The sequence below is a fragment of the Anneissia japonica genome, unplaced genomic scaffold (genome assembly GCF_011630105.1).
Source record: "Anneissia japonica isolate Jap-2015-1 unplaced genomic scaffold, ASM1163010v1 scaffold287965_len1858130_cov191, whole genome shotgun sequence".
Lineage (NCBI taxonomy): Eukaryota > Metazoa > Echinodermata > Crinoidea > Comatulida > Comatulidae > Anneissia > Anneissia japonica.
This window is the reverse complement of record NW_022748342.1, coordinates 1,680,195-1,695,254: the sequence shown is the minus strand read 5'-3', so window position 1 is coordinate 1,695,254 and position 15,060 is coordinate 1,680,195. Positions and strand designations below refer to the sequence as shown.

Sequence of the window (15,060 nt, the reverse complement as noted above, 5' to 3'; positions counted from 1 at the left end):
TAATGGGTAAGTATTTAACTAAGGTCCTGTCAGTTTTTACATTTATAGAAAAAAACATAAATATGTTTCCCATACCCCGATCTAAAAATTGGTATTTTAAAGTAATTTACATTGGGTTTACTTTATAGTAGTTCATCAATTATATATATGTTTTATTGTATTCCTGTATGTATAATATTGTTTTGAGATTGTATTTGTACTTTGATGACAATAAAATTATTTTTACATTAAAAACATAGTTTTTCCCGCCATAATTGACTCCATCTTGGAATTTGTCATGATGACGTCATCATTCCGAACAATTTTTTTAATGAGAGTGATGAGTAATTATTTAGCCAAGTTGTTGTTATATTTAATATCCACAGTATATGTAAAAGTGACTAAAAACATAAATTTATTTCCCCTACCCATCTTAAATAGTTTAAAATATGGTATTTTAGGTCAAAATTTCAAAGTGCTGTATTTCAAAGTGCATGGGGATATTTTTTCTGAGATACTAAAGGGTATGCTGATTCAGAAAAATCAAAAATAAATTTTCCTTTGCTTTTTTCCCGCTAAAGTTATTTCAGCAGTTTTACAACCAGGCTAATACGGTATATTCAAATTTATCGTTTAAAAATTCGTGTATATCAAATACATGAAAACAATGGCATAATTAATAACATTTTTTAACCAAGTGTATATACCTGTACATCTAACACTTCCGTTAAATTCACCATCATCACAGAATTCGATTAGGCCTTTACCATTGTAGTTAATACAGTCATCTCCACCATTTATATTTGACCCAACTTTACAGTTTAAGTCACCTAAGATTATTATTTTTGGGTCTTAATATTTTCTTTAATTGTTTTTCTCCGCTAGTAGTGATAATGTATATTTCGTCTGTTAATATTTTTCGTCCGTTAATATATTACTCACAAGGGAAATAAACTATAGCTAAAAATAATTTTATTTCAACGAGTTTTTTGATTTCATATTTTTTACATTTAAACCTGTGGACATTAGAATTGAGGTTATTAGTAATATTCGTTTTTCTTTTCTTGCCTCCTCTCACAGGTTTATGATTATTGAGCTTTCTCTTATTATTTATTACGAAGCGTTCATTATCTGCAAAATCATTGTAAATCTTCAATTTCTAAGTTAGATTTGCTTAATTGAATTCTTAATATATTACACCTTCTAACCTACTAACCATTATCACAGTATACTGAGTATCAGCTGCAAAGGAATTATTCAACTACAGGCTAAAATCTATGACGTAGTCTTAGTCTATTAGAGACGACACTGATTGACTCATCTAAATTCAAAAATACCGCAATCTGATGGTTCTAATTCATATTGCGCATGCTCTCCTTGGCTTGGAAGTGCGTCACAAATGATTAAGCTTGACATCTTCCGAACCTGAAATGCAGTACATCCAGCAGTCCTAACGCAGAAATGAAAGCAATGAATTTTACTCAAGACGTACACACGTCCCAGTGTCTGGGCAGCCAGTGCATTAGAGTTCAAACATGCATCTTTACCTGTCGTTCCATAAACTTTCTTAGATGTGTACACATATCTTTCTGAGAAATAAAAAAATTACAATATCTCCATAACAACATTTACTTAAAAATCACACGATTTATAAATATTGTCAAACACATTACAAATTAGGCCTACAATTTTGAGACTCAATCGGAATGTAATTGTTGTTGAAACAGGTTTGTGAAACAGTTGGTATATTTAATACATTGTGGCAATAATATAATCACTAAATTAACTGAATTGGTCATATTTAAGGTCTTTGCCCACGTATACGCCAGCACATTAAATTTATCAAAATAAAAAAAAAACTTATTTGGAATAACTTTGGTCTGTTTTTAACAACATAATGCAACAACAATTTAACAAATTTAATGTGAGTCTGTCACAATGTGAATTAATTTGTTGTTAGGTTAGTTTCACACTTGTTAAACTCAATGCAAATTAAGCTATTTCACCTGGTTATGCAAATAAGAGATTGAGAGTGCGAGTCAGAGAGAAATGGAATGAGGCAGAGAGTCTCGAGGCATGGTGGAGGTCACACACACCAGTTTTGTTAAGCCTACTTTAAGTATGGTTTTTGTTATGTGCTACTTTTGAAGCCTCTCCTAAAAGAGATAGGCTTGGTATACAATCTTTGAAGTCTATACAAAGGGAGGTTTTTTATGTGCTATTTGTGAAGCCTCTCCTAAAAGAGAGGGGCTTGGTATTGTGATGGATCGGAAAGTTTTCGTGAACCTTTAATTCCTTTAGATCACTTCATTGGTGGCGTGAAACAAGATTGGTCTGAAGATTACTTGGATAAGGAAGCTAACCTTATGAAGAGGGCTTATGATAGTTTCGCGCAGAATCAAATCAGCAGCAGCTAAGGAAGAGCATCGTTATAAGTCTTATTCTTCTGTTGAAGAATTGAAGATTGGTGATCGGGTTTTGCTTCGTCGAAGACACTTCAATGCTAGACATAAGTTGGCTGATAAGTTTGAAGAGCGTCCATATGTTGTTGAAACTGTCAACGAAGAAGGCGATGTTTTTGGTATTCGTTCTGCAGTTGGTGGTTCTTTAAATTATGTTAATCGTAGACGGTTACGATTGGATCCTAGGAGTGAGGCGGATGAATGTGTATATCTCGATTGGAATGAGTGGTTGCCAGTGAATGATGGTTTAGAAAAGGATGTAGCTGTAGATTATAAAGATGGAAGTTGTGAGTCTGAATCTGACGATGATGTTGAAAGTGTTAGGATTGTTGTAGATACGAATTCTGATCATTCGCGAGATATTGTGAGTGATGATACATCTAATGATACTAGTAACATTCCTAGGCGATCATCCCGTTCTACCAAGGGTGTTCATAAGAATCCATATCGGTTACCCATGTCTACACTCCAGAATTAATTAACTAAATAAATATTTGTTGGGTTTTGCTCCTTTTGGGTCAAAAGGGCATCCAAGCGGGGAAATTGTGATGGATCGGAAAGTTTTCCGTTATTTCTTTTTTTTTTCTTTATCGTTATTGGTGGCGCATTGCATTGCTATTGCTATTGCTTTTGTTTTATTGGTATTCGCGTGTACATTTGCATACCAGGTGGGGAATATAATGCATTGGCTGCGTGAGCGTTGTATCGACAGAAGTTTTTTGGTTTATGTCGGAGTAAGACGTTGTTCTTTTAAGATGAATCTTGTCTGATACTATCGATACTGTGAGTAAATTGATATATTCCTAATAATAGTGTGCGATTATATACAGTAATATTATTGATTATAATGACTGTTGCTAGTTAAATTGATATAATTATATATTTAATTTTTAATTAATAATGGTACTGTTAAGTAATGCATGCCTAGTTGGTTATCTGGTCTTGCTTATCAGAATAGGCCTACAGACGGAATCTACTGTTAAAAATCGGTACAATGTATGCGTTTACCAATGATTTAATTAATCTTTGTTTTAATACGTCTAGTTTCGTCCTGTGGTGACGTGTGGTATTAAGAGTGTTTGCTATGCCATGAAGTTAGTTCTATGAATTTGGTGTTACTGATCCAGGTATTGAGCTCGTTACTCTAATAATAATTGTTATTCTATATATATGTGTATATATATATACCATAATGTAATACGGTAGCTTTATGACATTCAAGTGACAATGTTATAGTGAGTGCATTTGAATTGTGAATGCTTATGTTATAATTAATTAGTTAATTGTTGCAATTGTTAATTATTGTGATAATGATATATTTATATAATTATATTTATGAATATGCTATTATATATTATAGGGTTTTTTCCTTGTTTGTATCGGATGGTGAATACCTGCGTTACTGTGTACGTCGGAATAAAAGAAAAGATAGTAATTGCAGTCTGGTCTCAAAACGTATTTTGTTCTTCTGAATGGGTATTTGGTCTCATCCACCAAACCTCAGTGGTCGAATCCGGACTAAATCAATACTGAGGCTTCCCGAACCACGACATTAACACAATAGTTATTCATCGTATCCGTACTGTACTGCTGATATGTGTAGTTAATTAAACGCGTACTGCAAGAGCAAAAATCAGCATACGCACAGCTAAATGTAAATACGCACACGTATACTGATCATATCACTATAGCAACCGATGACTGCTACACGAGTTGGTTATAAAAAACTAAAATTAAAAGACGGCGATTGACTTATAAAGCAATTAGTAGAGCATGCATCGTACACTAAAAGGAAAATTATTATATTAGGTTAGATTTGCAGGCCCTAAGAAAATTTTTTGAAGCATTAAATCTAACCATCGTATAATAATTTTCATATAGTGTACTATGCGGAGCTCTAGTAATTGCTTAATATTAGACTAGGCCTACTTGCCCCACCATGACAAAAGGGAGCAACTGATGTTTGCATTGCTTTGAGTAATTAAGGAATATGGAGCATGTTGATTTTGTCCCCTGCTTCCATTTCTGGTGGTTTTTACTGTATTTTTAGTCTCTTACTTCCTTTTTGTTTTGCTAATTACTTGTTAATTAGTGGGATTTGAACATACTTAATATCAATATGTTCCAAATTATTAGTTCTTTGACAGTGACTAAAAAAACTTGTTTTTAGAAAATTGTCAATTACTTCCTTTTGTCATGGTGGGGCAGTACTGTACAGAGTAGTAGATTCCAGAATTTATGTAATTTCATGGTATTAATTTACATTGTGTAAATAAAAATGAAAGCAAGAGCTAGTAATTTAACTTTTTTCTGATCACTGAATGTCAAGTATTTGATATTATGTGAAACATTTCAATAATATGATAATGAAGAATGGTGTTTTATATAGTACAGGAGCATACGAAAGGAGATGGCGTTTGATGTTAGCTAAGGTGTTAATGAATGAAGTGCTATGACCAAGCTGGTCATCAAGGGGTTAACCAAACACTTAGCCTAGCTAAGGAAAGGTGCTATTGGCCTAGGCGTTCAAAGAATGCAGAAGATTGGTGCCAACGTTGTGAAGGCTGTTGTGAAAAGTTTTTTCGAAGACTAAGATGGAATCAAGTATTAAAGAACCAATTTCAAGTATCAGAGTGTCACAATGTGAATGAATTTATTGTTAGGTTAACTTCACACTTGTTAAACTCAATGCAAATTAAGTTATTTCACCTGGTTATGCAAATGAGAGATTGAGTGTGCGAGTGAGAAAGAAAGAGATTAGGCAGAGAGTGTTGAGGCATGGCACATGTCACACACACCAGTTTTTGTTAAACCTACATTTAGTGAGGTTTTGTATGTGTTTTTATGTGTTGCTTGTGAAGTCTCTCCTAAGAGAGCAAAATTTGGTATGCAAGCTTTTAAGCCTACACAAAGTGAAGTCTTTTATGTGCTACTCGTATGCAATCTTATGTGTGCTCTGCTGAGATAGGCGAATTATTTTCCTGTGTGATTATTGTATCCTGTGTGGATCATTTGAATACTGTCCTGTGTTTACCAGTGAATTATTGTCCTGTGTGGACTATTTGGTTACTGTATCCTGTGTGGATCGTCTGAATATCCTGTGTGGACCAGCAGAATATTTTCCTCTGTGGACCAGCAGAACTTTGCCTTGTGTGGACCAGCAGAATAGTGTATCCTGTGTGGATCATCTGATTACTGTTTTGAGTGGACTGTATGGTTATTTGTGCCGTGTGGACCAGCGGAATACTGTGCGGTGTGGACTGCCTGTTATTTGTTCGTGTGGACCGGTTGATTACTGTGATGTGTAGACCAGCAAACTTAACTATCCTGTGTGGATTGTGCTATTGTATTTTGTCTCTGTGTGAGCAGGAAAACGCAGAGGACTTAATTTCTGACTTCTAGACACTCTAAAAAATTTATATAAGTAGTGTCTTTTTTTTTATTGTTATTATTATTGTTGTTATTGTTGTCATTATTGTTATTTTTATTATTGTTATTAAATGTTTCTATTGTTATTGCTATTGCTATTGTTATTATCATTACTTGTTAAATTGTTAAACATGCTGGTGTGTAATATTAAGTAAATAGAAATGTGACCAGCAGATCTTAGTTGTTTTATCATCCTTTTGAGTTTGGTTTTGACAAACGACTACTACGATGACTTTGGCCCGATCTGTGACAAATGGGGGCTCGTCCGGGAAATAACCAAATGTGGTGGTAGTTTCGTTTGTCTCTATTTAATAACCAATTACTAAGTTTATTTTAAAGACAATGTGAATCTGCCAGTTGGCGTGTATTTCGGATGAAATGTGAATGTAAAATTGTATTGTGTTTTGGCTGCTCTATTAGAGGTCTGGCAAACCAATATGGATTTTGAAAATATTAAATTAGGGATAGAAATTGGATAAGGAGATGATTTGTTAAAATTTGCGAATGAAATGGAGGTAGTGGAACAAGAGCAGACTGCACGTGATGAGCGCCAAAGAGTGCGTGAGCATGAGCGAGAAAATGAAAGAGCATGAGCGAAAACTAAAAGAATTCCATCTTAAGATTGAGGAAGAGAAGTGCTCTTTTGTGAATGCTCAGTCTGTTAATAATGTTAAGCCATTGAAAGCTAAGTGTCCAAAGTTCCCACTTTTAGGGAAGATATTGATGATTTAGATGCCTACTTACGTAGGTTTGAGCAGTTTGCTGAAAGAAATGATTGACCAGAAGTGGAATGGGGTCTTGCGCTTGGGGCTCTATTGAAAGGTAAGGCATTAGATGTTTATTCTAGAATTCCGGTAGAAAAATGTAGGAATTATGGCGACATTAAAGTTGCTCTACTACATAGGTTTCGTTTGACAGAGGAAGGTTACCGACACAAATTCCGTTCTGCAAGGCGGGATGAAAATGAGGGAATGGCACAATTTGCAAGCCGATTGAAAGGGTACCTTGAAAGATGGGTAGAATTAAGTGGTGCAAATAATACTTATAATGATGTTATAGATTTATTTCTCCGTGAACAGGTTTTAAATGTGTCAGAAAAAGATGTGATTTTGTTTTTGAAAGAAATAAAACAAAATAATATCGATGATTTGACAATGTTAACTGATCAATTTTTGGAAGGTCATTTATCCGGTAGTGGAAGAAAAACGGAGATGTCTCGAGTTCAAGTACATGATAATGTTGCCAGTCGGGGTAAGTATGGTGAAATGTTGCGTCTCGAAATCTGATGTCCAAGAGATGTTATAATTGTTGAATGGTGGGACATCTTGTCCAAAATTGTCGATTGGGTAAACGAAATGATGCCTTGCTGGGACACTTGAGGAAAAATGACACTGGAGGAGGTTGTGTAACAGTAAAGGAATCTACATGTACTTGTGCTGTTTTACATGGTAAAAACATAAAGTTGGCCTGTGGTCATATCTTCCTTTAATAAGTGCTGCTTGTTCTCTTGGAAATCAAATGCCAATAAAAAAAGGGGATGATTGGAAATGGTGCAACGGTAACAGTGTTACGGGACAATGGGTGTAGTACTGTTGTAGTTCGTAGAAGTCTTGATGATACGCAGTTTGTTTGTTTTGTTTATTGTTCATTTTCCACACAATACAACATAATCATGATAAAGCCAATAAATACGTCGTAATATAATACATAAAAGTAAATTATTTGTGTGGAAGGCGACCAAAATAAGTTCGAAAACTTTAAGTCATGGTCGCCTAAAAATCAGATAAACAAAGTAATTTATAAGTAAATGTGAAGAAGAAAACCGGGCAAACACAAAATAAAAATTAGGGAAAAATTAGAAACAATCAATCTAAACAAGCAAAAATTATTTAAGAAGTCGAAGGAAACAGAAAATCCAGATATTAAAGTGTAACTAATAGTATAGCTAATGATTGCTGAACTACTGTTCGCCATATTCCGAGACCAGATGTCTTTTATAATTGCGTTTGAAACTAAAGAGAGAGGGTTTATTTTTAAAATCAGAAGGTATATTTTTCCAAAGTTTAGGGCCGTTATAAAAGACCGAAGTACGCCTTAGTTTAGCAAATGATGAATCGGGAATCAAATTTGTTTCAGAAAATCTTGTATTATGTGAATGTATCTCAGATGCGTTAATAAATAAGGAACTTATGTGGGATGGAATAAAACCTTTAGAAAGACGATACATGAATGTAGCAGTAACGAGTTTATTTAAGTCATAAATATTAAGAATATTACAGTGTATGAATAAATGCTTAGAATGCGAATTAAATGGGGCACTTGAACAAATTCTAACAATTCTTTTTTGTAACTTAAAAATATGATCAAGGTGAGTTGACTCAGTACTTTTCCATGGGCAGAGTGTATTAAATTTTTCGAGTGTAACAGCCCATGTGATATTACAATAAGATAGGTAGGGTAAAATTAAGGTGTTGTATAAAGACAAAAGAATATTAGATGGAAAAAAATCTTTAAGTTTATTAATAATACCGATATTTCTAGAAAAAATGTTAGTGATTATATTTAGGTGTGGTTTCCAAGTTAAATTAGAATCAATAGTGACACCAAGGAATTTAGTTTCGTTGACTCGAGAAATCAGACAATTATCAATATATAAATTAACAAACAGTACGTTTTCATTTTTTACATTAAAAACAATATAATTCGTTTTTGTGATATTTAATGATAATTTATTAAGCTTAAACCAATTTGAAACTTTAATCATCTCAGAATTTAAAGTTGTGAACAAGTTTTGTCTATCTTTATGAGAAAAGAAAATATTTGTATCATCGGCAAACAAAACAAATTGGAAAAGTTTGGAGGAATTTGAAACATCATTAACATAAATTAAAAATAACAAAGGACCTAAAATGGAGCCTTGGGGAACACTGCATTTAATGCGAGAAATATTAGATTTTGTTGAATTAATGAAGGTAAATTGACGTCTATCGGTAAGGTAATTTTTAATGAACTGAAGAGCAAGGCCTCTGATACCATAGTTTTCGAGTTTATTTGTAAGTATATTGTGATCAATGGTATCAAAGGCCTTGCTAAGATCAAGAAAAATTCCAACAGTATATTCCTTATTATTGATCGCTTTTGTTATTTTGTCATAAATATCTAATAAAGCTAGGTCAGTTGAAAATCCCTTTCTAAATCCATATTGGTTTGGATTAAAAATATAGTGTTTATTTAAAAAATTATTTAATCTGTTTTAATAGTTTTCGAAATAATGAGGGTCATCTTTTTTGTAAATTGGAACTACTTTGGCAATCTTGAGGGTATCAGGAAAAATACTGTTAATACGAAGAATTAAAAATATGGCAGAGAGGACCTGAAATAGAATTTGAAATATTTTTAATAATAGAATTTGAAAATCCATCATAGCCAGAACTTTTGTTTTCTTTTAAATTATTAATAAGGTCATTAAATTTCATTAACGGAAATTGGATTGAGAAAAAAAGAGTCCTTAATGGGCACTGGAAGAAATGAATTGTAGGTTTCCACTCCAATTGGTTTGACAATACTATTTGCAAGGGTTGACCCGATATTAATAAAGTAATCATTAAAGTTATTAGAAATAGTAAAAGGATCGGATATTTTGCAATTATTATGATTAAAGTATGAAGGCAGAGAAATTTTAGTCGTCTTACCAAGGACAGTATTAATAGTTTGCCAGGTCTTTTTAAGATTAGATTTATATTGGTTAAATTTTTTTTAATAATAATTAGATGCGGAGATACGAATAAGGTTAGTCAATTTATTACGATATTTTGAATATTTGATTTTATCAGAGTCTTTACCAGTTTTGATATATTTTTTATATAACTTATTTCTGGTGTCAATAGATTTAATAATAGCATTGGTGATCCACGGTTTGCGGTCTCTACGAAATTTGCGCCTATAACGGTATGTTTTAATATTTTTATTTATCATATACTTAAGTTTGTCATGAAACAATTCATAAGCAAGATTAGGATCAAAATTGATAGAATAAATGTCAGACCAATCAGTGTTGAGGAGATCCTCATTTAGGGCAGCTAGTGTGTTAACATTAATTTTCTGCAAATAAATATACTTAGAGTTGTTTTCATTTAAGGTAAAGGAAACTGTAGAATGAGTAATGGAAAAAACAGGAAAATGATCAGAAATATCTGAGTACGGTATACCAGGCGAAATTTTAAATTTAATATCATTACAAAAAATATTATCAATTAGTGTAGCTGTCGTTTTGGTGATACTTGTGGGCCTGTTTATTAATGGATAAAAATTAGAATTAAACATAGTATTAAGGAATTCACTAGTTTTAATGTGTGAATTGCATTTTAGTAAATCTATGTTGAAGTCACCACATAAGTAAGCAATTTTATTTTCTTTATTAATGGTATCAAGAATACTAGAGACCTCTGTATTAAATAAACCTAAGGGAAGCTGAGGTAGACGGTAGATTACACCTAGGATAAAGTTTATAGGTTTTGCATTAATTTCAATAAAAAGGGATTCAGAATCAGAAGAAATAATACAACTGAGATCATTACGAAGGACATATTGAAGCCTCTGGTCTAGGTATATGGCGACACCACCCCCTGATCTCTCGGATCTCGAAACGTGTAATAGTTTATAACCAGGTATATTGTAAAATGCAAAATTGGTCTTGGTTGAATTAAAACAAGTTTCAGTAAAGCATAATGCAGTAAATGAATGATTAATCGCGCTTAAAAAATTGGTAGTATCCTGGAAATGTTTAACCAGGCTACGTACATTCATATGAAATAGACTAAATGATGAATTTACATGCGTAAAATTAGAATTAAATATATCAATAAAATTATAGTTGCATGGATCATTATTATCTTGATATGAACCACTATCAAAGTCTTTAAGGCCACTTATGGAAACATCGAAGGGATTTAATATAAGTGATTGAAGTCTATCAAAGTCTATTTTTTGGTCCATTAAAAAAAACAACTAAGTTCATTTAGGAATTCTTTATCGCCGATAATATTATTCAATGGAAAAATATCACCAGTACAAGAAAAACATATCCAGTTCTTATCATAATTGGCACAAGAATTATGAACGGGTTTTTCACACACTACGCATCTAAACAAGCACGTGGTTATGCTCTTGTTACATAAAACACATACCATTAGAAGTAGTTAATCCTATATGACTGAAGGAAAAAAGTACATGCATTATGAACAATAAAGATCTGGATATTCTGAATGAATATAAAAATAAAAAGTTAACAAAACAAGAGGATAAGTAAGAATAATAGATACAAACTGAAGACAAGTAAGTCATTCTAACCTACAATAGTAGTATACACAGCCGGTTTTAGAAGAGGCTAAATATGGCAGACAGCGCTAACGCTCCCGAATATAATTTGAATTTAAAATATCATCAATGCCAGATAATTTCATAAGAATAGGCAAAAACAATATTGAATTACATTTCGTTAACTACAAGTAATCAAAGTACCTAATGTCCAATTTCTTAATGCTGAGAAGCTTTGCCGCACCATAGAAGCCTTCATGGACGCACATTTCATGGACCGTCACCCTTGTTGAAGTCATAGGCCCCTCCGCTGCTATTTCGCCATTTACCAGCAACAAATCGAAGTTTGACTCCTTTTTGATAAAGTTTACGAACTTCTTGACTCCATTTTCTTTTCTCTGCCAGGTCAATATGTGTTAGATCGTCAACAGTATATACTGAGTTATCCTGCAGGGCCTGTCTTCTTTTTTTCATAATTTCGATCTTATCTTTGTAAGATAGGAATTTCACCAACATGTGTTGACGGTTGGCATTCGGATTACCATCTCTGTGTGCACGCTCAATACATGCCTCAAACTGAAACTTCTCTCCTAATAAAGATTCTACTTTAAGTATACAGTTTTCACCATCAGTTTTTTTCATTCCAATAATTCTTATGTTGTTTCTTCTTGAGTACCGCTGTGTTCTATTAAGCTCACTCTTAATTTTATCCATTTCAACACTTACTTGCTCTAATTCAGCCTCCAATAGTTTCAGTTTCTTGTCCTTTGGTTTTCCTGACCTTTCTAACTCAGCTATTCGTTTGGCATTCCATTCAATGGATTCAGATAATTTATGTTCAACAGCTTTCTGTCCGTTAATAAATTTCTCTAGTGACTGCTTAACGAAGGATTCAAAATCATCGTCTTCACCGACAGGCTGCTTCGAAGCGGTTCTTTTTGGTTTCTGGCTCATTATTATGCTGAATTGGGAGCTATGCAGCGCATACGTCCGTTCACAACAATGCCATGCCATCTGATTAAAAGTCGACTGGAGAAACGCAACAATGTGTTTTGTTGGATGGTACTGTTAGAAATGTTAGTGTAGCAATAATTGACATAGATTTACCTTTTTTATTGGTACTGTTAAGGCCTTATGTATGGATACTCCTTTATATGATGTAATTATTGGCAACAATACAGGAGCTCGTGATTCGAAGAATCCTCATGTGGAGTGGAAACCTCCTAAATTGGAAAGTGATGGCTGTACACAATCAAGTTCTGGAGATGCTGTAGAGACTCGTCATATGGCAGCAAAGAAAAAGAAACTATTGAAACCGTTAGCAGTTGCTGGGTTGGTGAATGAATTGGCTAGCATAGAAGAAGTGATGAGGGCCCAGCATGACGATGCAAGTTTAGAGAATATTTGGACGTATGTAGGTACGGAATACTCTAGGGTATCAAGGAAAGGTAATGCCTCACAATTCACAGAATCCAAGGGCGTGTTGTTTCAATTATTTCACAATTCTCAGGAAAATTTTACTTTAAAGCAGCTCGTTGTTCGTTAGTAGTTGATGGGTTGGTGAATGAATTTGCTAGCAGAGAAGAAGTGATGAGGGCCCAGCATGACGATGCAAGTTTAGAGGAGATTTGGACGTATGTATGTACGGAATACTTTAGGATATCAAGGAAAGGTAATACCTCACAATTCACAGAATCCAAGGGCATGTTGTTTCGATTATTTCACAATTCTCAGGAAAATTTTACTTTAAAGCAGCTCGTTGTTCCAAGTAAATTTAGAGATAAGGTTCTGAAAATGACTGATGAGATAATGATTCACTTTTACTGGCCCAGTATTAGAGGGGATGTACAGCATTACTGTAGATCATGTGACATATGCCAACGGACTGGGTCGAAGGGCAGGGAAGTTAAGGTACCCTTAGGCGAGATGCCTTTAATTGACACGCCGTTGAAGAGGGTAGCTATAGATATAGTGGGGCCCATTCATCCGATCACGGAACGAGGAAACCGGTATATTCTTCTAATTGTTGATTACGCTACCAGATACCATGAAGCCATTGCTTTACCCCGAATTGGGTATTCCCGAAGAAGTAATAACAGATAGAGGAACTCTGTTCACCTCCGAGGCAATGAGAGAAGTAAGCCGTTTGCTATCTATAAGACATTTTACAACAACTCCTTACCATCCTATGTGTAATGGTCTCGTTGAGAGGTTTAATGCTACTCTCAAGAAAATGTCACGTAGAATGTGTCGGCCCAAACATTGAGACCGATACTTACCTACATTGTTATTTGCTTACAGGGAGGCCCCCAGGAAAGTCTAGGAATTTCCCCATTTTCTTTAATAAATGGTAGAGTAGTGAGAGGTCCGCTCACTATTTTCAAAGAAATTTGGACAGAGGAAGAGGTTGACGAAGAAGTGAAGACAACAGAGTATGTTGTGGACTTACAAAGACGGTTACAGTCTACATGTAAGTTAGCGGCTGACGAATTAGCAAGGTCATCTTTACGTTATCGGAAGTACTACGACGCCAAGGCAAAAGATCGACGATTTAAGGTTTGTGATAAAGTCTTAATATTAAGACCAACTGAACATGGGTGGTCCATTTGAAGTTGTTGGGTTAGTTGCCAAACATGTATATCGTATTAATGTTAAGGGTCAGGAAAAAACGTATCATGCTAATCTATTGACGTTTTATGTACAGAGACAGAAGGAAGACGATGAACTTGGTATGGCAGTAGCTCTGATTGATTTACCGGAAAACGACCAAGAAGGTATGCTGGAAGTGGTGTTGCCATTTCTACAAACTCAGGAGAGTATTATGGATGTAAATGTTAGTGAAGACGTAACAGAGATGGATAAAATAAAAGTCGAAGAAGTTTTGCAGACATGTGAGACCGTGTTTACAGTTGTCCCAGGTACGACTAATCTAACTGATTACAGAATATACTTAACCACAGATGTTCCAATAAGATAAGATCAAGAGCTTATCCAGAGCCAGAATCAACAAGAGAAGTAGTGAAGCAAGAAATGGAGTCGATGGTTGAAATGGGAATAGTGGAGCGATCTGAATCTTCATATGCCTCTCCTATGGTGCTCGTTAAAAAACCAGATGGGTGAAATAGGTTCTTGCCAATCTGTCGGTATTCGATCCCGTTTTCCTGCGAAAAAAAAGCTCCGAACGTACAGATTCCTAAAAGATAGCAAATTCAATTTCAACGTACCACCGTTTCACACATCCCGAGATCTAAAAATCTCGTTCGCGTTGAAACTAGACAAAACCGGAACCAGCCACGTTCTGAACGCGAACGAGCAGCAGAGCTACGTTCACGTGTCCGTGATCAACTCGAAGATGGTGGTCACGTTGCTGGTTTCGCGAAAGTTAGCTATCCTGAGAAACTCGAAAACGCTGAAGATGGGCGTCTGGTACGACGTGGACATTCGAAAGATCGGCGGCTTCGCACGACTGGACGTGAACGGGATTGCCGGCACCCTAACAGAGATCAATCGAGACTCGATGTTCTCGGGTGCGATCTCCGTAGGTTCCAGACACTCAGCGAGCATGAACTCTATCGTCGGCTGCATGCGAGGGATAACAGTGAATTCGGTCGACGTGGAACTGCCACCCTCCACGGAAAGATGTCACCAATACGACGCCGACGCCGACGACGACAACAACAACAACGAGCGCGCGGCGAACGCGAATCTAGAAATGACGGACGAAACGATGATGGTACCCGAAATGCTGTCCTTCCGCTTAAGCAACGTGACCGGCGTCCGAGTGTCACTGACTCACAAAAGCATGGACGTCCGCCACAGTCTGCGCATCTCGTTCTACATGAAATTGAAGAAAGGAAACGACGGCGGCCAGATT

At 35.1% G+C, this 15,060-nt stretch overlaps 1 protein-coding gene across 1 annotated transcript in view; it reads right to left on the bottom strand.

Moving 5' to 3' along the window:
* Nucleotides 1-480: 480 nt before the first annotated feature.
* Nucleotides 481-15,060, bottom strand: part of LOC117120844 (CD209 antigen-like) — a 32,756-nt gene continuing 18,176 nt past the window's right edge. Inside the window, exon 4 of the mRNA XM_033265933.1 lies at nt 481-1,568. Within this exon, the coding sequence (XP_033121824.1) occupies nt 1,297-1,568 (272 nt within the window). The 3' untranslated portion in view covers nt 481-1,296. The remainder of the gene's footprint in view (nt 1,569-15,060) is intronic.